Source organism: Parambassis ranga, chromosome 13 (assembly GCF_900634625.1).
Source record: "Parambassis ranga chromosome 13, fParRan2.1, whole genome shotgun sequence".
NCBI classification, from domain to species: Eukaryota; Metazoa; Chordata; class Actinopteri; family Ambassidae; genus Parambassis; species Parambassis ranga.
The window spans coordinates 6,482,127-6,503,605 of NC_041033.1; the positions used below are offsets into that span (position 1 = coordinate 6,482,127).

General features: G+C 43.3%; 1 protein-coding gene across 1 annotated transcript in view; it reads right to left on the reverse strand.

Annotated features, from left to right (window-relative positions):
• The window catches only part of igsf11 (immunoglobulin superfamily member 11), an 85,607-nt gene that overhangs the window by 13,405 nt on the left and 50,723 nt on the right, over positions 1-21,479 (reverse strand). The window contains exon 3 of the mRNA XM_028419422.1: positions 1,955-2,118. Within this exon, the coding sequence (XP_028275223.1) occupies positions 1,955-2,118 (164 nt within the window). The remainder of the gene's footprint in view (positions 1-1,954; positions 2,119-21,479) is intronic.

The following is a 21,479-nucleotide window of genomic DNA, read 5'->3' on the forward strand; positions in this document are numbered from 1 at the left end:
GTGATGGCTGAACTGTGAGGTGTTTGTTCCTTTTTTTTCCTTGTGAGAGCACAGATTGTGTGCACCATTGCATATGTAAAATTAAAAGGCTTGTGTATGTGTGTATCATGGATGTTCCCAGGTTTAGGAAATAGAGTGTGAAAGTACAGTATTAGAGTACAGAAAATGTGACACAACCTTTTTACATTTTCCATCACATGCCTTACATCTAACAGTAGCCTGTGATAATGTGTTTATATGAGTTTGTGTATGTGAGTGAAGAAAGACAGCAGTATAAACACTTATCCACAGGTGAGTGCAGAATGACTCTGTCATATGCATGTCAGGGTTTACACATTTAATGCAGTTATATGTGTGAAGTCAGTAAATAGCATTTATAGAAGCCCTGCATGCATGCATGTGGATCTGCACTGCATTTGGACCAGTAGTCTATCCAATGCCAGTTTTGTGTTTGTGTGTGTGTATGCCGGTGTGTGTGTGTGTGTGTGTGGTGAGAACAGCTGCGTTATAGAGCCTGTCGTGGGCGTGAGTTAATTAGTGCAGAAGATGATTGTATTATTTGGACGGCCGACCAGCGCTGGGGTTCAAAGTGAAGGGAGGCAGGTGAGCTTGTACGGCCTGCAGCTGCATGTTAAACAACTCAAATGGAATCACAGAAGTCCCGCAAGGGGGGGAGGAAGAGTGAGAGTTAGAGTGAGAGAGAGAGAGAGAGAGAGAGAGAAACAGTGAGAGGGGAGAGCGAGAGAAAGGGAGTGAAGGTGAGAAAAAAAAAGAAAACAGAAGTAGGAGGACATCAAGAGAGAGGCTGGTGAAATAAAATTAACAACAATAGAAGGGAACTTGAGCCTTAATCGTGTTTTGTTTGCAAATTAACTTGCTGCCAGTGTTTCCAAACAAACTCACAGTGGTAAAAAGAGCTTCAATATGCTCAGAGCTGTGCAGTTAATGTATTGTGTTAAAGGTAGAAAACTGCTGTCCTGCAAAACACAATGTTTGGAAAGTGACAACATTATAAAGACTACAGAACACCCCTAATCTCCTACTACATCTACATTACTCTATGGTCATCTATATGATTTACATATCTAATAATATAAAGGTGCGTTCAGATGCACCGAAAAGAGAAATTGCTACTGTTGCAGCATGTGTGGTTAGCAGAAATGGTCACAACTGTAACAGGCTACATGTATGTATATCAGAATAACACTGTGTCATCACTGTGAGCCAGAGGTTCATATGATGCTCTGCTATATGCAAATATTTACAACTTGAGCAAATATGTAAGCATCTATATCTGACTGATGGTTGTGCCTATTCACATTAGACTGCGTCAGTCAAGATATTGTCACAGATGGACACATGGTCAGGGTCACATAATAAGGACGAAGGTAGCACTTTGAATGTAAATGGTAGTCCAACAGAGTTTAATAGGAAAAGCAAGAAAAGATGCATGTTGTAGATAGGGCAGGAGTTGTTACTATGGTAACTGATGCCAAATCCTGATCATTTTTTTTAATTTGAATATAAAAAATAGCATTCTACTCTAGTTCCCCTCCTGCGTTCTGGAGAGCCCCTCTCAGCTGGGAAAGGGCACCTGTGGGGTCATATTAGAAGCAAAGAGTGCCTAACCAAGTGTCCATATGTGACCAGAGTATGAGTGAGAATCTGTTACATAAACTTTATTTACATTTGTGCGACCACTGAACTTCTCTTTGCGGTGTATGCGCGCACACCTTCAAACAAAGTAAGACTTGTGTACCTGCTTTGACTGTAAGGTTGGTGTAGGACGCCATCCACAGGGTGCACATACAGAGAATAAGTTAGGTGCACTTCAGAAGCATTTGTGTGCCAATACATCATCAAGTCATCTGAACATCCATCACAACAACATTCTCAGCATGAGAAGCTGATCACATTTCAGACCCTAATCTTGACTGAATGTATTTATCCATACCTGCTCTGGTTGGTTAGCATTGGACAGCGGTATCACCATCCAAATGATGTTGAGGTTGTTGAGGGCAGCGCTGGTGGTAAAGGAACAGGGCAGGATGGCTGCCTGGCCGCGGGCCACCTGGATGCTGCTCTGGGACACAGTTACATCCAGCGCCCGCACACACACTGCAGGAAGAAAGAGGCAGGAGGTCAGACTCATACAGATTTAAAAAAAAAAAATCCTACATGTAATTCCTCAGACACTACCAACAAGATGTACTTTGAGCGATCTCCCCTATAAATCTCTACACACCGTAAGAAAAGCATAATCTTCAAAGTCTTCCTGCAGGCTGTTTGATCAGCTGGGTATCCAGTATTGGAAAACATACCTTTAGAGAGTGAGGGCACATGACACTACAAAATATAAGCAATATAGGGCAAAACCTCTGCCATGCGCATGGACATGTACAATGTTTTAAAAAGTCACGTCAAATCTTGCAGTGCATCTTTGCTTCGATGCCTTTTTCATCTTCACAGCAAAACAAACAGGATTTCTGAAGAAGCAAACTCCTCCTTTGAAATGCTCTCTGCAACTAAACAAACATCTAGACCACACTGTGAAGGATCACATGAAATATGTAACAGATAAATGGGGGTGAACATGATAGGATGTCTCTTGAGTTTTTCATTTTATTCATTTCTTAAAACAACTTGAAAACAGTCGGTATCAATTTGTTCTGAAAGAACACGACAAGTGGGGATACTAATAGTTATTTTAGATACTAGTTCCTGTGGGAACTAGTAACTAGTAACTAAACATGACGATAACCACGGCGGCTCACTTTTTTTGTGTGACAAAGGCCTAACCTCTCAAAGAAGCTGCTTTCCTCATCTGGGCTCAGCTGTCAGCCATAACAGACCCACAGAGACAAATGTGTACACACTGCATCCTATTTCTAGACTGGCTAAAGACATTAGAGCTCAAATCGAGTTAGAACTCCCCCGCAAGCATGTATCCATGTCCAAAAAACCCCAATGGGAAGTAATCTTATCTGAACATGGTGAGGAGGATGATGCACTGATATGATTACAGATAATTGATCATGTCCTGTGAATCGTCCTTGTTAGTGATAATGTAAGATGATGAAGTTGTCATGAGTCAAAAGTACAAACTGACAGTCAGACGTCAAGCGTGAGCAATGACCACCATCACACAACCAAGCATAACCTACTCGGTTATTTATTCCTTTTTTCTTTATTGTGTAATATAATGCGTTTTCCATCGACTAAGCTTTGCAGCCAAATATGGGTTTTGAATATCTTTGTTATATTCTAGCTGACAGACTGCCTGTTGCTCTCTGTCTGTGTGTCCCAAACCTGCCGGACTTCCTACGCTTTCCTTCTGCTGGCAGACATCACAGGCCCCGCAGGCTCGCTGCCGGGCCAAGGGATATACAGACAGCATTCAAACAGCTCGGCACTGTTATGCTTTATACGAGATACACTTCATATAAATTATGCAAGCAATTTTTCTTAGAGGCATTATATTCCAGTGGAATGTCTATATCTTTAACAACAGAGTGATTCTTCAGTGTAACTCAATTGCTTAAATAATAAAGCTGTGTGTTACGCAGCACAATCTCCTCAGCGTGGATGTCACAATGCAGCTAATGAGCTCCCATTACCTCCCATGACATCCACAATCTGAGGCGAATACAAATACAAATACAATAACTCTTAGGTCACTAATCTGATCTCCTTTTGTCCTGTGTGTACACAGTGTTCACTTCCTGCACAGAATCAATCTGTGTTCTTATAGGAGGATTAACAGCAACGGCGAAGACGTTCATACATGGTGTTTTGATCTTAACAGTATGTGCGACATAGCGATAGTGAGATACATGTGCATGATTTAGGAAAGGAAGGAAGCAAGGAAAGAGAAAGGAAAGGAAGGAAGGAAGAAGAAGAAAGAAAGAAAGAACGGTCCTAGAGGAATGAAGATGGAAGGAGCATCTTATCATCTCTAAGCCTCCTCCAAGGCTGCAGTCTCTCAAGCCCACAACAGCTGGAGGGCTCATTTCAAAACACTGGATTAGGGAACCTCTGCGCACAGAGCCTGTAAGCTCCCACGACCAAAGAACAACACACACTCAAAAATACAAACAAGCACACACACACACACCAACAATCATTCACACACATATACAGGAGATAAATTCCCACACCCTCTCTCAACTCACAGACACACATGACACACCACGCACTATACCATGCACACGCAGTGTATGCTGTATGTCATCACGGTCATGTATGGTGGCCCTTTGGGGACACATTTAGGAGACAGAACTGCTGCATTGCTTGGCATTGCCTCATTATTGCACACACTTCTGCCAAAGCTTAATGCCAGCTCTTCAGCTCCACTCATGAAGCATGTCTGATAGACGGACGCTCTCTTAGAACACATCCTGTGAAGGGTTTGATATGGACGGGGATGAATGGGCAAGCTGCTCACTGTCAAATATGGCCACCCACATAAAAGAGTGCACACAGAGCAGTAAGTGACGTGGCAACATTACTGTGGCTTTGCAGGATGAATTACATTCCCTAAGCAGCAGCAGACAACAATGAAGTACAAACTGATTTGAGGAAACACTCTTAAAAAGACAGGACTTAGACACAGAAGTGCTGACTGTATTTTTCTCTCTTGTTTCTTTGCCCAGGGCAGCAGAGTCCTGCAGCTTCCTTCATGTCTCCAGGCTAGCATGCAAAGGTGTGATGTAAATGAGTAGTCCATCTCACTGGGTTTACCTACAGGCTTTTCCATTTTTCTGTTGACAAACATCTTGTTCCCTCCTCCACTCACTTTTTTTGCCATGAGCTGCCCTGAGGCCTAACACCCAGACCAGCCTGACTGACAGGAAACTGCAAAAACTCATCACACCATCCACTGCCTGCAGTTACAGAGGTACTCACAGTATGGATGTGACACAGGAGCTTTGTACCGTTGCCATTATTGGATCCTGTGGGATTATGCTATCTCTTGTCTTTAAATAAAATATATACATTTTCATTGTCCTCCACCTAGATTAATAAAATCAAAAAATAGGTAAAAATCCTATTAGCATGATCCCAAGTGACCAAGTCATTAGCCTGTGATTGGCAACACCTTACTCACTAGATACTGACAAAAAAATCAGAGGATGATTTATGATTCTGTGGCCAGTGGGATGTTTTGCTCGGGCTTTTGGATTATTGCAAAATAAATAATAACACACTGTGAGAAAGACAAGACATATTATTATTTTCAATAAATACAATTGGCAGATGTAATGTAACACTGTATAAACTAGTGACACCATGGTCTCAGTGTCACCACAACTTAGTATAGTGTGCTTGACCCATTTGGAAAAAGGAGGTTTAATGGCTGTTACAAATTCTTCAAAGGTGCTCATCTTGTTTTGAGTAGAAAGGACAGAGCAGTAGCAAGAGAATAAGGGAGTGGAGATTGGAGGAAAATAGTGTGACAAGTGGGCAGGAAGTTTAAGAGATAGTGGACAAGAAGGGAGATAAGAATCACACAAGAGAAGGATGCATCATGAAAAAAGGGAGGTACAGAGAGAAAGAATAAAGAAGGGAAAGGTGGGAGGAGTGAAATGGGGGAGGACAGGGGAAAGAGAAAGAGAGGCCTAATTGATAAAGTCACCCGAGGCAGCGCTAGCAGTGAGGAGAGAACCGACTGCAGGGCTCTGTTAAAACAGCTTTTCTTCTCATCCGGGATCCAAGTGTCAAAACTGCTGTTGATTAATGCATGAAAAACCATACACCTCAGAGAGCGGGCTGTGTGTGTGTGTGTGTGTCAAGCTAAGGTGGAGCCATGATGGGATGGAGAGCAAATGCAGGGTGAATATAACACTTCCTCTCGCTTGCTCACACACACACACACACACAGAGAGAGAGAGACAATCCTTGCCTGGCAAGTCATTTGCATCCTGTGTTTTTATTCATGTGGCTCTTTTATTCATAGGCTTTACTTTTATTTCAGTTTCAAACGGATGCCCCTGATGCTGTGATGTGATGAGCCTCTGGCACAGCTTCACTAGGCGGGTGGGCGGGGACACACACAGAGCGACAGACGCACACACACACACATACACCTGTTTAAGTGAGATGATTGATGATGCTGCAGAGGCGCCACTAAAGAAAGACAACAGGACACACTTTAATACATATGGAAGTGACATTTTTCTGACACCAAACCCAGCTACTCCCTCAAAGACCGCTGCAATTCTTCAGCATCAGCACATCTCTGCGGTTTTTCAGAGTGAAACCTCATTTTATGCTTTCACATTAAACAGAGGACAAAGCTTAAATAAGCATGAGGAATAGACAGTTTGATGCCTTATAGCCACCTTTTGTCCGCTGCACTTTCTCCGAGCGTGAGACCACTTAAGAAGTCAGGGAAGAAGAGTAAAAAGCGAACAGTGAGAGATCGAGCATAAAATCGTATATATCTCCTGCTTCAGGCGTGACAGTTGGCAGCTCTGATCACATTTCATGTTAAATCTGCATCCTTTTAGAATTTTTCCTTGACTCAAATGCAAGTTACGACTGCTTTAACCTCCAAACTAGAAGTAAATTCACTGCAAGGATGGGAAATACAAGCAAAACAAAAGCATAGAATTAAACACAGCCATGAACACATCTACACATGGATTCATGTGCACCAGCACCTGTGCCCATGCACAACCGGAGTGCTGTGTCCTCGTCCTTTTGCAGCAGGCCCAGGGGCTTTACTATGAGCTGTGTTTTCATGTAGTAGTGGAGCCCTTGCTTTGTTGCCACTGCCTGTGAGGCGAACCAACAAGCGAGCAAAGATGTTTGTGTGAAACTCAGGTGGTGTATTTGTGTACCCAGCTGTTCGATGGACGGCAACTCATCAAACACTGTGCTCAAAGCAATGCAGAGGTAAAAAAAAAAAAACACACCAACTCACAATGGTTCTGAAAGTAATTAGTTACTGTACACTGCTTCAACAACACTTTATCAACTGAGTCACTTAAGAATCAGCGTCACTCTGTTGGGTGTAGTGTGAAGTTTCAACATCCTGGCCTCACGTATCTAAATGTTATATTAGTTGCTGCTTAGTTGGTCCCCAACAACAACAGTCCCCCAAAAACATGGGTTTATTTCTTAGCCTCAGCTGCTTTGTGTGAAAGGGAGAATGGCTGTGTTTTGTTAAACCTCTGAACCAGCAAGGTAGTTACAGCCTAAACGTTTGAAGGCATGACCCAGTACAACGAACACGCTGCAATGGCGGCATGGTGTGGAGTGCTCCATGGCAGACTTACGTACACAGGCCTTGTTTTAGGTTTCTAAACAAGCAAATGTGATTTAAGGAAGGGGCCATTTACATGTAGATTTTGTATTTGCCAGAGGTGGACCCAGAGGTTTCCCTCTACACCCACTCTTTATGCTAAGATAATTTGTGCCAAACAGCAAAGCTATTACTCATTTTCTTTAGCTAAGGCAGGAAAATGACATTGCACCTCACCAGAGTAAACAAACTGAACCATAGGACGGGCTTGTTTATACCCACAGTCCATAGGGATCGCATTACAAAAGGTCCTCATTCATATTTTACAAAGAAGCAAATATTGGCCCTGTCTGCTGTGTACACAACACACAGACCTTGGCTTACACCAGCCTGGCATTAACTAAAAGCTGAAATGACATGCCATGGATGCACTGTGAATATTTTTATTGTAATTGTACAAGCAGATCTGCAAATGACAACAAATATACTAAACATGCAACATAGGAAAAGATGATTCATTCTCTGCATGCAGGAAGCTTTTTGGTGGGTTAAAAAGGGAACTCAGATGATGATGTCAGCTTAACCTCTTGTAGAGTTTTTGCTCACATGACTCTGCTCTTTTAATCCCTCATTTCCTTTCCTTTCCTTTTCTATTCCTCTTCTCTTTCCTTTCCTCAATTTTCCCCCTCAGCTTGTCCAACAAATGCTCACCCAATGAAAGAGCCTTAAAAATCTCTTGCTCATCCTCCCCCCTCATCCCCCCTGCCCCGCCCATCCCAGCTGACCTATTAGCCACAACAGCCAACTCTCAAACAGGGCCCGCTGACTAGCCTACATGGCTTAATACTCTTTTCTAAACTGCAGTGTGCAGTCCGACAAGCGCGACTTACTGTGTTCCTAATGCTCAGCTACAACTATAAACACATGCTCTGGGCTACAGCATGCAGAAGTGGTCCCAGTATTTAATGTCACACACAGTTCTTGAATGGATAGTCTATTGGAACAGGCTGGATCATAACAGCCATTGCATTGCATTGCAGTGGAGGGATTGTAAGAGAGAAGCCAAGTAGCAGAGAGTATAGGTTACTTCTAGTAAATGGATGCTAACTATATACAGCATGCTTGTCCTCTCATGCTACTCACGAGCCCTGGAAATTGGCTTGACAGTTTTCAGCTGACAACTGTTGCTAATGTCATTAACCTAACCAATAACATAACATAAAAGAAAATATTAATGTATTAATAAAATACATAAACTCATTTGCAAAGTCACAAAACAGGAGAATTTTTTTTTTATTTAAGTGATTATTCAGTTACTGCGAACAAGCTGACAGGTGATCAACCAAACCAATGTGCTCGGCTGTGTACGCACAGAGCGAGCAGAAGGTTAAAGTAGGCCACTGCCCTCGTGCACAGATAAGCCCGGGCAGTGGAAGACTACTGCTAAAGCAGCAAACAGATGGCTCTGCACATGCAGCCCCTGACACAGCTACACACACAAGTACAATGTCAAAAAAAAAAAACATCAACTTCTGTGGAGTACACTAATCACAAATAAAATCTATAAAATACTTTGCACACTTAAAAATAAATAAAACGCTCTGTCTCACATAGTGCATGTTGCTCTCTGTGTTCAAATGACAACTAAAGACCTGGATTCTCCCAAAGAAAGTGACTTTCCCTCCCTCTCTCCCTGTCACCACCTCGCTGACTTCATACCATCTTTGTGTGTAGTAACTCCACTCCCTGGCAGACTTGCGTGTTTGGCAAACCTGTCACTGTGTCTGCACGTAAAGCAAACATCCTGGCAAGCATACTGATCTGCCAGTAAGATGACATGATTGGCAAGAGGCTCTGTTTTGCTATCTGGCAGCTGCCATCCTCAAGTTCCTTTCAACTGGTTGACAACGGCCTGGTTCTGCCAAAGACATCCAAATGGGACAGAAATAGTGATTTGTGCAATGTAGGTGTAGGTAGAAGTAGGACAATTGAAATTTAAAAATTGCAGCTCTAAAAAAAACATACTTTTTGTTGTCTTGAATAAGAGAAACTGTTTTATGTGGTCATTTTAGTTATTACAAAACTAATATTAGAACTGAAAACAGTTGTGGGTAAGTGGTTTCTGAAGGCAGACTCCTTCCATTGTCTGCGCGGCACAGGTTGACCCAACAGCCTAAGCTTCTCAGTCAGCCAGCCAGAGCCAACACATAATATGAGAGAACTATTCCTGGAACTAGCACTTAGCCTACGGTAACCTTGTCTGATGCCCCTTAGTTAGTAATTGGCTTGTGCACAGGGATTGCTCCTTCTCTAAATTGTCTTCTACTCTCCTTTGTTCTTTTCTTGCTTTCCTTTCCCACTATTTCTGCCAGGTTTGATCCCCCCCCCCCCCTGCCAACACTAGCCGAGCCACCTGGGAGCAGCAGTATACTGCTGCAGGTGATGCGGCTACTACAGCTCTCCAGCAATAAGGGCTTGTAATAATTTATCATCTCTTTGAGTCCCCATGTGGCTCACCTTCAACATGAACCCTGGTTCAACTCAGCGCCACTCATGTGTGTTAGAGGGGGAAAGCAATTGAAAGTGTGGTTGGCCAAAATCCCTGGTTTGACTTTGTTTTCTGGTTTAATATAAGGAACAATTGTTATTGTTTTAAAAGTCACCATTGTTTTTCAGACTTTTCTTTAACAAAGAGAGATTTACAAGAGCTCCCTCCAACACCCCTGCTGCACTCATTCTGCTGCTTCAGGTGTGACTGAACTGATTGCATGGTGGGACTGTTGTCCGCAGTCATTACCTGCGTTTCAAACTGAGTGCGTGCTGTAACAGAGTCGTCTGTCAAGGCATGACACACACGGTGTAAAATGGTTAGGTCTTGTCTGGGCAAATACAGGAGTGAGGTGATTGACAAGTCAACAGAGATGATAGGGTGACACAAACAACACAAGTCGAGGACAGTGGAGAAATCACACACAAGGATGTCCGGAAAAGGGCAGCATTTTAAAATACATCCATGTACTCATAATTCAAAAGGGAAGAGAACAAGTACAATTTGGGAAAATGTTACAATTACAAAATGTTTTCAATTTTGCTCATGTGAGTCCAAAAGTTGTGAAAAAACTAGCAAAATTCAGACAAGTTGTGCATTTATGTGATGGCTTATAACCTGACAAAAACACAACATTGGCAATTTGAATATTTTACAGTGCTTCATCATTATTTACACAGGGACATGGCAAAATGATATAATTAAGTAAAGTAAGTATTAACCTTTAATGTATAAACACTACTCAGGGAATCCCCGAGCTGAGAGATAAACAAATGAACAAGCTAACACCACAACGCTCCAGTATTCACATGTTTCATTCGTAAAACAAGCCGTGTCAAATATGCTATATATGAACACACAACATCAACTCAGGTCACCTGCAGCTGTCACACAGACACTTGCCCTGGACTTTTATGGCCCCCGGAGACACAAAGGTTTGTGATCTCCCTGAGGACAGCTGCTCTCAGCTGACTGCTGTGACGTAAGAGCAGCCAAGTGATGCATGTTGTAATTTAGAGAAGAAATAATATATTGATTTATTGATTTCCTTCAAAAAGGCATTTTAATCTCATTTTAACAAACATCCTACACCTTACAATCCTTTTAACTGTTGATTAATGAGTCATGGTGATACAGAGGAGGTCATCCTTAGGTATCAGATCTAACCATATATATCTCTCAAGTTAGACATCACTTTGATACAGATACACCCCAAACCTGCTTGATATAACACATGCTTTGTTCATCAGGAGAGCCGGAAGAACACAAAGATTAACAACGTGAGAACAGACTAATGGAAGAACAGATGAGAAGAAGACTTCTCCATCTATGACTCAGAGAGTGGTTTAGTCCAGCTCAGCCCAGAATGAGACAGAAGTAGTCCAGGTTGACCCCTTCCTCCTAGGGTCTAATATTGAGCATGTGCCTGGCTCCTCCACAGAGCCACGTTATATATATTTATATCTTTTATGCATATTTAGGGGACTTTCTTTTTGACTCTTTTTGCAATCCTAACATCATCTTGAGCCTTGCCTCTGAATCAAAGTATTTTTTTTGGACCTTTAGTTAGAGAGTTTTTCACATCAACCCACAACTGAGGATCCAGCAGGTTGACCAGCTGACTACAACCTGAGTGCACCAACCGGTGTTACGACGGAAAGACGTCTGCTCCACTGCACGTCACTGCACGGCACCAAGCCCAGTGACATCTGCTGCTTAGCGACACACAAGCCTTTGGGACAGATTCTACACGGAGCCATTGTGAGAGGACGGCCGCACCAGCACCGAGGTTCTGATTCTAGTGAGCTCCAGACCCTCTTAAAAGTAGGCTACAACCTCGTCACACCTGCACCTTGATAAGGGCTGATGTCGAGATTCTAATTATTACATTCATACATAAAAGAAACTCCAACACCATTTATTTAATTCATTGTATTATTGATTCAATTGATTCTTTAAATAATATTTTATTACCTTGAAATATTAATTAAGCCTGGGTGGTCCCCCTTCTATACAAAGCATAATCATACTACATAACTGTTGCCCACTTGTGAGGCTACCCAAACCTTTGTACGCTACACATAATGGCAATACATAAGCATTTCAGACTTGTTATGTCAGACTTGATGTTTTAATTCTGATGTTTCTTGTCTAAACCAGCTTGAATGTACTTTAAAACGAAGGTACATTTGAAATTGTAATTTTGGAAACAAAGAAAAAGGCTAATTTTTTTCCCCTTTGAAGTGTGCCCGTGCCCGAGTATTGACCAGCACGGTGATGCTTTCTTACTTATTCTGCTGTCGGATATTTGATGTAGGTCAAATGCTGGCTCAGCAAACACTGGGAACTCAGCCGGCATTTTTGGTTCTGCACACCGGTCAAATTTACATCCCATTTCATTCAGAGGAAACTTTTACTGTACTGTAGTACACACACACACACTGCACACGCATTATGCACAAAGTCGCACAAACCCTCATCTTTCTTCTACGATTCAGCAAAAAAAAAAGGCTCTAAAAAAAATCAACACAAACACGCTGAGTGTGCACTTTTCAGGCAAAGAGGGCTGTTTCTCAGACAGCAAAGGAAGCTAGGAAGTCAAAAGCACCCAACTCTGATCACTGAAAGAATTTTTCTTACACTGGTCAAAAGGAAAAATCGCTGAGCCACTGTCCAACTAAACAGCCTGAGTATAACAGCATGTGTCTGACATTCAGAAACACGTCTGACCAGCACTGACAGTGCTGGAAAAAAATACTAACATTTCAACAATTGGTACATGCACAGCCTTCACTACAAACAAATATTATAGGATGTGCCTGAATATGTGGGAGGCACTCAGTGACTTCACTTTAAAGTCCCATTCAGAACTCAGAGGTGGCTCCGCTTAGCTTTTGTTGCTCCTGCAGCCGGCATAGCTGCACTTTGGGAGTTAGATAATTCTGTTTTCAGTCTGTGACCTCTTCCTCGGTAACAGGCACTACATAAGCCTAAGTGTGTGTATGTGTGTAAGTATGCATGTGCTTGACAGAGCAGAGCCCCAATGCCGAGCACATCTGCTCCGGACGCCCCTGGCACTGCCATATGGCTGGCAAACACGCCTCCACTCCTCCTCAACAAAGAGAGAGTTTGCAATGAAAAGAGAAAATGAGTGAAAAAAGAGTGTGCGAGAGACAGTGCAAAGGAAAGGAAGGCAGAAGAGAGTAACAGCTGATGAGGAGCTGCACGTGCTGCCCATTAGGCTGAGCGGACAGATCCACCCCACCTCCAAATGTTTTAAACACTCTGACACAACCACATTCTTCCATTCACAGCAGGTCTGAGAAATTCCTTAACAGTCCTTAACAAGTTACTCACCTAAAAATCTAAAATATTAGTGATGGGTTGGGTGAATAAAAAATAAAATGGCAAAAAAATAAACAGTCACCAAAAGCTGTGCTTGAACCACAAAGTCCCGATCTTCTGAGAAGACATGAAATGTTACATCCTGTATCACAGCATCGCGTTTAGGTACAGCAAGCTCCTCATTTGCCTTTTAACATTTCAAAGGACTGAGCGTGTACTGAAGTTTAGGTCTAGCTCACATCTGACAGTCTGAATGTTTCTGAGCAGGATGTAAACTATCAGAGGCACCAGGCGCTACTTTACACCCGTTTCTCCTGCCATCCTCTTTATCCTCATCTTTTCTCTCTCTCTCTCTCTCTCTCTCTATTCTTTTCTTCTTCAACAAACCCCCTCCTTCCTCCTCCTCCTCCTCCTCCTGCGCTGCCTAAGGGCCTTTCATGAAGGCTGCATTAATATGAGGAAATCGATACCTTCACTGCTTGGCTGTCGAGGGGCAGGTCAGAGACTTGGTGGTGAGAATGGAGATGATGTGGTGCGGTGGAGGAGTGTGTTTGTGCGTGGGAGGGATGGGGGGGGGGTATGTTGCTCGATAAACGCAAGCCCATTGATCTCTTCTGCACATCTGCCCGTTGAGGCTCCTTCTGACTGACAGGCCGTGAGCCTCAAAGGCAGAGTTTGAGTCTCTTATAGAAACTCTATAAGAGTTATTGTCACATTAGTAGTAATGAGAGAGTAAATTATAAGAACAATTAACAGAATGTTGTTATAAGTTTCAAGATCATAGGTTTGTGTCTTTACTACAGGTTTGATGAGTCAAAGATTAAAAAGCCATACCTCTATCTAAACTCTGCCTCTAAGAAGCATAAGTGGGACAATGCAGTGTGAATATTCAATTTTTATGTGGCTTCTTACTGAAGACATCTTAAATTATTTCCTTAAAATTAAATTGACTGGACTTTTAATCAGCAGATTATCCAATCCCTTCCTTCTTCTGTGGTCAGACCATGTCCTGAGTGACAGCCCCCTGTTATGTTACAATCTCTTCTTCACAAGTGCCACAATTGACCATTCAGAATTCAATTATTCAACACAGTAGTGTAATAAATGTGTAAAACAACTGTAGCCCAATTGCCAAGGCCGGTGCAAGACATGGGAAACAAGACAGCTGCAACGTTCAATGGAAACATGTAAAAACCCTTATACACTGCTCGACTGTGCAAGTGTAAACAAATCAATGCCCAGGATGCTCACATTCCACATGTGCTAGACGTGCGGAGAGTGAGCAAGTGGGTGGGGTGCTGACTGCAGTTCAGCAGCCAGAAGCGTCATTATTATTAACAAGGATTTTCTGCTTCTTGAAGTATATAAGAATGAATTTCTTTTGGCTGCACAGCTGAATCCAAGAATAGAACTGCAGAGTATTTTTTTTTTAATAACATCATATACCTGCCCATATTGTTGAAATATAATACAGATACAGAGGGACATTTGGGAAGTCATTGGAGGCTTGGAGTAATATAGGTCTATACAAGATATGAGAGCTATTGTACATTATCCTCCCATGATCCATCTCTCCAGCTCTGCTCTTTCTCCAGCTGTGTCACTTTCAGCCTCTCCTGCTATATCCCCGCCTGAGAAGGAAAATCCATACAAGCCGGACAGCAAAACCGTGGTATTATTAATGGAGCTTAACATCCATCTAAAGAGCTTTAAAATGTTGAAGGCTTGATGTGTTAGCCTTAACTTTTCATTCAAAGCAGGGAGACAAGGTGTTGACACAGATGCAGGAAACTGACAGTCTGTTCAATACTTCTAAATATATCGTTGGAAAGTGACATAGCTGGTGGGCGTGGCAATTCAATTCAATTCACCTGGTTGCTGGTTGTTAATAAGACACGTGCTGTCTTCTTTCTTTAAAGAATCTATTCTTAAATAAAGTATCTATTATTACATACACACACACACATACACACACATGAAGAACACACCCCTCAATAATCAGTTGAGCTATTCAGCGCTTGGGGCTACACACAGAATGAACGCATTCATCACATAATTACTGTGGAGGCAGTCACACACTTCATCAGTCTATTCCTGTCTCAAAGAGGCCTGCGGAGAACAGTGAACGCAGAAGATTTCCAAAAGATATTAGGAGATTCTTATACCTCCATATGAGGGGAGTCAAAAGAGAGCAGCAAGGATTTACAAAGTAAAGAGTGACAGCTTGACTGATTCACACTTCTACTCCCCAGCCATACAGTAGAAAGAAGGGGATGCATAGAAAGCGGGTGTCCGAATGATGGAAAAGGCTGATAAATCTTAAAAAAAAAACCTGGGAATATTCTCCAAAATACAACTGGCTTTTACACACAGGGGTGGGGAGATAAGTGGCGATCCAGAGAGGAATCAGTTTGAAATCACAGGAGCTGAGAAAGACATAAAGGCAGAGGTGTCTGTAAAGGATATGATGATATAAAGGGTGCGATAGAAAAGGTGAAGCCTTAATACAGGGTGATGTATGATGCCTTGGGCGAGCGGGCTGGAAGGCTCACGTTGGGAGGATACTGGAAATCAATGGCGGTGTAAAAACTGTGGAATGGTGTCGTGTTAGACCTCTGAACGTGAAGGAAGGCAGAGCTGCCTAATAAAATGGTGATTAGTGGGAAGGGGGTTAAGGGCAGATGTTGGCGAACATAAATTGTGGCTCCATATGACTTTAAATGCTTCTAACATAGACTGTGAAGCATATACATGTATAAATTTAACATGCCTCGCAGTCTCTTCTTCTCTCTTAACCCCCCACCAATGGAGATTTGTGGTTATTATTAAATAGAATCAATTTCTATTTAAACTATGAATACAGTACGTTTTGTGAATAACATATGCCTTTTAGATGGTTTCAGCTTTCAACTGTACTCCTCACTGGAGTTTTAATTAGTCAAGATGGTGGAGAATTATTTCATCTCCTAAAAGAATATTAACCCTTGTTTTATCTCTAACAGAGGGAGGGAAATGGGAGAATGTAGAAATTCCTGTGAATCGGGGAGTTTTCTCCACAAAGACAGAATGAAATAGAGGAGCTAAATGGAAGACTGATGACGCACTGAATGGGTGAGAAGCCACAGAAAGAGCTGAATTAGGCAGGAAGTGTGGACTGAGATGGCACATGATGACACGAGGAGAGGAGAAGAGAGGAGAGGAGGTGAGACTGGAGACATTTAAAGGTTATTTCATTTCACCCACATGATTCCACACTTTAACTGCAACAATAATAAGAGCAAAGGAAAACCAGTACAATAAAAAGCTATAATTGGGGCCATTCATAACCTTTTTTTTTCTGTATGACAAAAATGTGTTGTTTGCAAGGTAGCAACCATGCTCCATTAACCAGATCTTATCCTGTTTTTGGGCTCCTCCAAATAACTCCAGTGTATTAGATAAATGTAGATTGTTCATTCAGTGAAAATGTGTTGCATATGAACATAATCCAGCCAGCAGTTACTTTGCTATCAATAAACATGCATAGAGTATGCATAATTGGTGAGGGCGCCATTGTGTACATATTTACTCTGCATTGGTTTTAGACAGCACACTTCCTCATCTTTTGTTTATACACAGATGTCTGATAGGAAGCTTTATATTGCAGTAGACCTGGCAAATTTTATTTTGCCTCTTTGATTCTTTAATGTCATTCTAGGCCTTGTTATCATCTCTTCTAATTCATGTTAATTTCAGATAATCTTTTGAATCTAAATTGTCAGTACAGAGGTATAAAACACTGTGCGATCTCATCACCGTGTCTTTAAAGCTATAACACAAGTGGCATTAATGGAGTCCAAATTACAATCTAAGAATTAAGACATTTGCAATATTGATCAGATTATTGACCACATCCACAGACAATGTAATTTCATTATGTTCTACAGTTGTTGATGTCTACAGAGAAAGTAATTGCTCTATATTGTGACAGCATTTCACTGTGTTTCTCTCCCTCTCTGTGGACTGTCACAGATACCAATAGGGTATTTTTTGTTTTTTTTGTTTTTTTTTTTTTGTAATGGGAACCAATAAAAGCTTTCCCATCACAGCATCATTTACATTCAAATTAATTCCATCAAAAGCAAAGCTGAATGTTCAATGAGAGCGGGGCTAGCTGTCATCACCGTCTCCTCTGGAGAGAAAGTGAGAGAAAGGGAGGGCGGTAAACAGTGAAAGTAAGGTGATGCTAGATTGAGAACAGCATCTCATTTTAGTGTTCCAGTGAGATAATTGAAACAAAGAAGCTCACAAATTAATGATAACTGATTCTTTTGGAGGGGTTTGCTTCTCAAAATGAAATGAATGCTAGTAATCTGCACACGGCTGAAAGAATCGTAACATTTATCCATCATTCATTGATAACTGTTGTTATCCCTGAACCAGAACAATCATCACTATTGAGCCATTAAAATCAATATTACAGCTTTAACACACTCCAACACCAACACATAGATGAACACAGCCCTCAGGACAGGGCAGAGACCGGCCCAACAGCTTGCCTGCAGTGGCATAATTGCATAGCATGTCAAAAACACTAATAAATAAATCAGTGATTACTTCCCTTTGTGAAGTGCTGCAGCCCCATTATTGAATATTCATGTAGGTAAATGCATCTATGCAGCCTGTTCTCCTGGGTTTTACAGTTTGCTTACTTTTTTCTTCTCACTGCTGAGAGCAACATGAAAGAAATGCTTTGGAAAGACATGAGTGCTCTTTATGCGTTTATGCATCAGGCATGTTCATAACATAGAAGCTCTTAGTGTGTTATCAGACCTCTTCTGTGGTTATTATTTTGACCTGCAGTGATCAATTTTATACAGAAATTCAAAGCTGATTGGTATTGACAAGGGGTTATTGATTCCTGATCCCCTGTGGCCGATATCCGTGTAGCATGACACACACACAGTGTCATTTCCCACTCCATTGTTTCAGTAACATCTCATTGGCACAGGAGCGAAATAATACCACCTTTCTGACCCGCTCGTCTCCATTATCTCCTCCTGCCTGCTCTCCTCCACTTCTCTCTCCTTGTCTCCTCTAATATCACGATTGCATGAGAATGTTAGCTCCGTCACTTATTCACTCTCTTTCTGTTTTTTCACATTCTCTGATGTCAGCGATTGCGCAGGAGAATCCGTCTGTGTTTTTTTTAATGTATGAAGTTCTATGCACATCTTGCACGCATGCAACACACACAAACACAAACATGCACATACACCATTGATGGCAACTTAGCCTGCGTGATTACTGTGACTCTAAGCTGCTTAGGGGTTCTGTCCCATCTGGCTCTGGTGTTTGCAGCATCATTCAACCCCCCCCCCCATCCCACCCACATCCCGCCCCGCCACACCCCGCACACACATAGCCCCTTACCCCCCCCCAATCCTGCTGCTTCATCCCTCCGTCATCCACTCTCCCTGTGCACCGCACACACAAACACACACACACAAGTAGGGAGGAGAACAGAGGCGGAGCAAAAGGGATGATAATCCTGCGTAATCTGGGTTTACCAACTATTAGGGCTCTGCAGTGTTTTCTTACGTAATCTAATCATCCGTAGAAACGTGCAGTCATCCACCGGAGTGAGGTTGTGTGTATTTGTGTGTTCACAGTGGAAGCCGGAAGGGATGCCTCCTTATGCCACCTGGACCATGTGGGAGGAAACGCACACACACACACACACACACACACGCAAAGGCTAAAGTCCCACAGGCTAATACGCACAAATATAGATTAAGATAAGATAAGATAAGATAAGATAAAACTTTATTAATCCCGAAGGAAATTCTTGTGCCAGAGGTATTAAGTTACATTAAATGCAGTTAAGTACAGAGTATAAGTGTCACTATAATCCAAAAAGAGTACAGTACACGGTATGAGCACAATATATGATACATGGATACAATATGGAGATGTAAGGTGCTAAGTAAACATAATATAGGAATGACAGTGATGCCTGACATGATTATCTAGCGCTTCTCCCTACAGAAAGGGGAGGAGTTATACAGTCTGATGGCCACTGGCAGGAAGGACCTCCTGTGGCGTTCTGTGCTGCTCCTCGGTAGTCTCAGTCTACCGCTGAATGTGCTCCTGTAGGACAGCAGTGTGTCGTGCAGGGGGTGAGACGTGTTGTTACGAATACTGAGGAGTTTCCTCAGTATCCTCCTCTCCGTCACCTCCACCACAGACTCCAGCTCCACTCCCAGCACCGAGCCAGCCTTCCTAATGAGCTTGTTGAGTCTGTTGGTGTCGGCCGCCTTCATCCTGCTGCCCCAGCACACTACAGCGTAGAAGATGACGCTGGAGACCACCGAGTGGTAAAACATCTGCAGCATGGTCTGGCAGACGTTAAAGGACCTGAGTCTCCTCAGTAGATACAGGCGACTCTGTCCCTTCCTGTATATTGCCTCTGCGTTTGTGGACCAGTCCAGTTTGTGGTCAATGTGGACACCCAGGTATTTGTAGCTGTCCACAATGTCCACGTTGGTACCCTTGATGCTGACCGGGTTAGGGAGTGTCTGGTGCTTCCTGAAGTCCACCACCAGCTCTCTTGTCTTTGTGACATTCAGCTGCAGGTGGTTCTGTCCGCACCACTCCACAAAGCTGTCCACCACACTCATATACTCCGCCTCCCGACCTCTGCTGGTACAGCCCACAATGGCAGAGTCATCCGAGAACTTCTGCAGGTGGCAGGACTGTGAGCAGTGTCTGAAGTCCGATGTATAGAGTGTGAACAGGAATGGAGACAGTACCGTGCCCTGGGGTGCCCCCGTGCTGCTCACTATCGTGTCCGAGACGGTGTTCCTCAGCCTCACAAATTGTGGTCGACCTGTAAGATAGTTAGTGATCCAGGTGACCAGTGGGGTCTCTACCTGCATGTCCAGGAGCTTCCTATTCAAAAGGGCAGGCTGCACGGTGTTAAACGCACTGGAAAAATCAAAGAACATGATTCTAACAGTGTTACCTGCCTCCTCCAAGTAGGTGTGTGCTCTGTGCAGCAGGTAGATGATGGCGTCCTCCACTCCAATACGGGGCTGGTAAGCAAACTGCAGGGGGTCCAGCGATGGTTCCACAACAGCACGCAGGTGTTTCAGGACCAGCCTCTCCAGAGACTTCATCACATGTGAAGTCAGAGCAACTGGTCTGTAGTCACTGTGTGTGCTTGGATGTTTGGTCTTGGGCACAGGAACAAGGCATGTTGTCTTCCACAGGGCAGGGACAGTCATCAGGCTCAGACTCAGGGAGAAGATGTGCTGGAAGACCCCACACAGCTGTGTGGCGCAGTCCCTGAGTACTCTGGGGCTGAGTCCGTCCGGTCCTGCAGCTTTTCCCGGTCGTAGGCGACTGAACTCCCTCCTCACATCTTCTGTGGTGATGGTAACTGTGGACACAGAAGAGCAGAGAGAGAGATCTGAAGGGGGAGGGTGGGGGGTTGTTAATGGGAGGTGGGGTAAGGGGGGCAGGGTGATGTTATTGATGGGAAGGTGAAACTGGTTAGTGTGGTTAGGGGGAGGGGGAGGAGGAGGAGGTACATTGTTGTTATCGACAGGTGTTAATGGTGCATCACAGGGAGGGGGAGGGTGGTCAGGGAGTGGACTATCAAACCTGTTGAAAAACAGGTTCAGCTGGTTGGCCTCCTGCAGATCTCCATCCATCAGCTGGTCGGAGATCCTATTGTGGCCGGTGATGGTTCGCATGCCACTCCATACCTCCCTCAAGTTGTTCCGGGCAAGTTGGCTCTCCAGCTTCCTCCTGTAGCTCTCCTTGCCCTCTCCAATCTTCTCCCTCACCTCTGCCTGGGCCCTCCTCATCTCCTCTCTGTCTCCACTCAAGAAGGCTGTCTTCTTTCTGTTGAGTGATGCCTTGATGTCCTTTGTCACCCATGGTTTATTGTTTGGAAAGCAGCGTATTGACCTGGTGGGGATTAGAGAATCTGTGCAAAAATTAACATATTCTGTGATACAGTCTGTGAGTGTGTCTACATCCTCACCGTGGGTGTCACAGAACACATCCCAGTCAGTCACCTCAAAACATCCCTGCAGGGTCTCCAGGGCTTCCGGTGTCCACCTCCGTACAGTTTTGGTGGTCACCGGCTGCCGCTGTACTGCTGGTATATACTGGGGTTTGAGGTGGACTAGGCTATGGTCTGATCTGCCCAAGGGAGGGAGAGCTATGGAGCTGTATGCCTCTTTAACATTAGCATACAGTAAATCTAGAGTTTTATTTTCTCTTGTTTTACAGTCCACAAACTGCTTGAAAGTGGGCAGAGTTGATTTCAGATTAACATGGTTAAAATCGCCA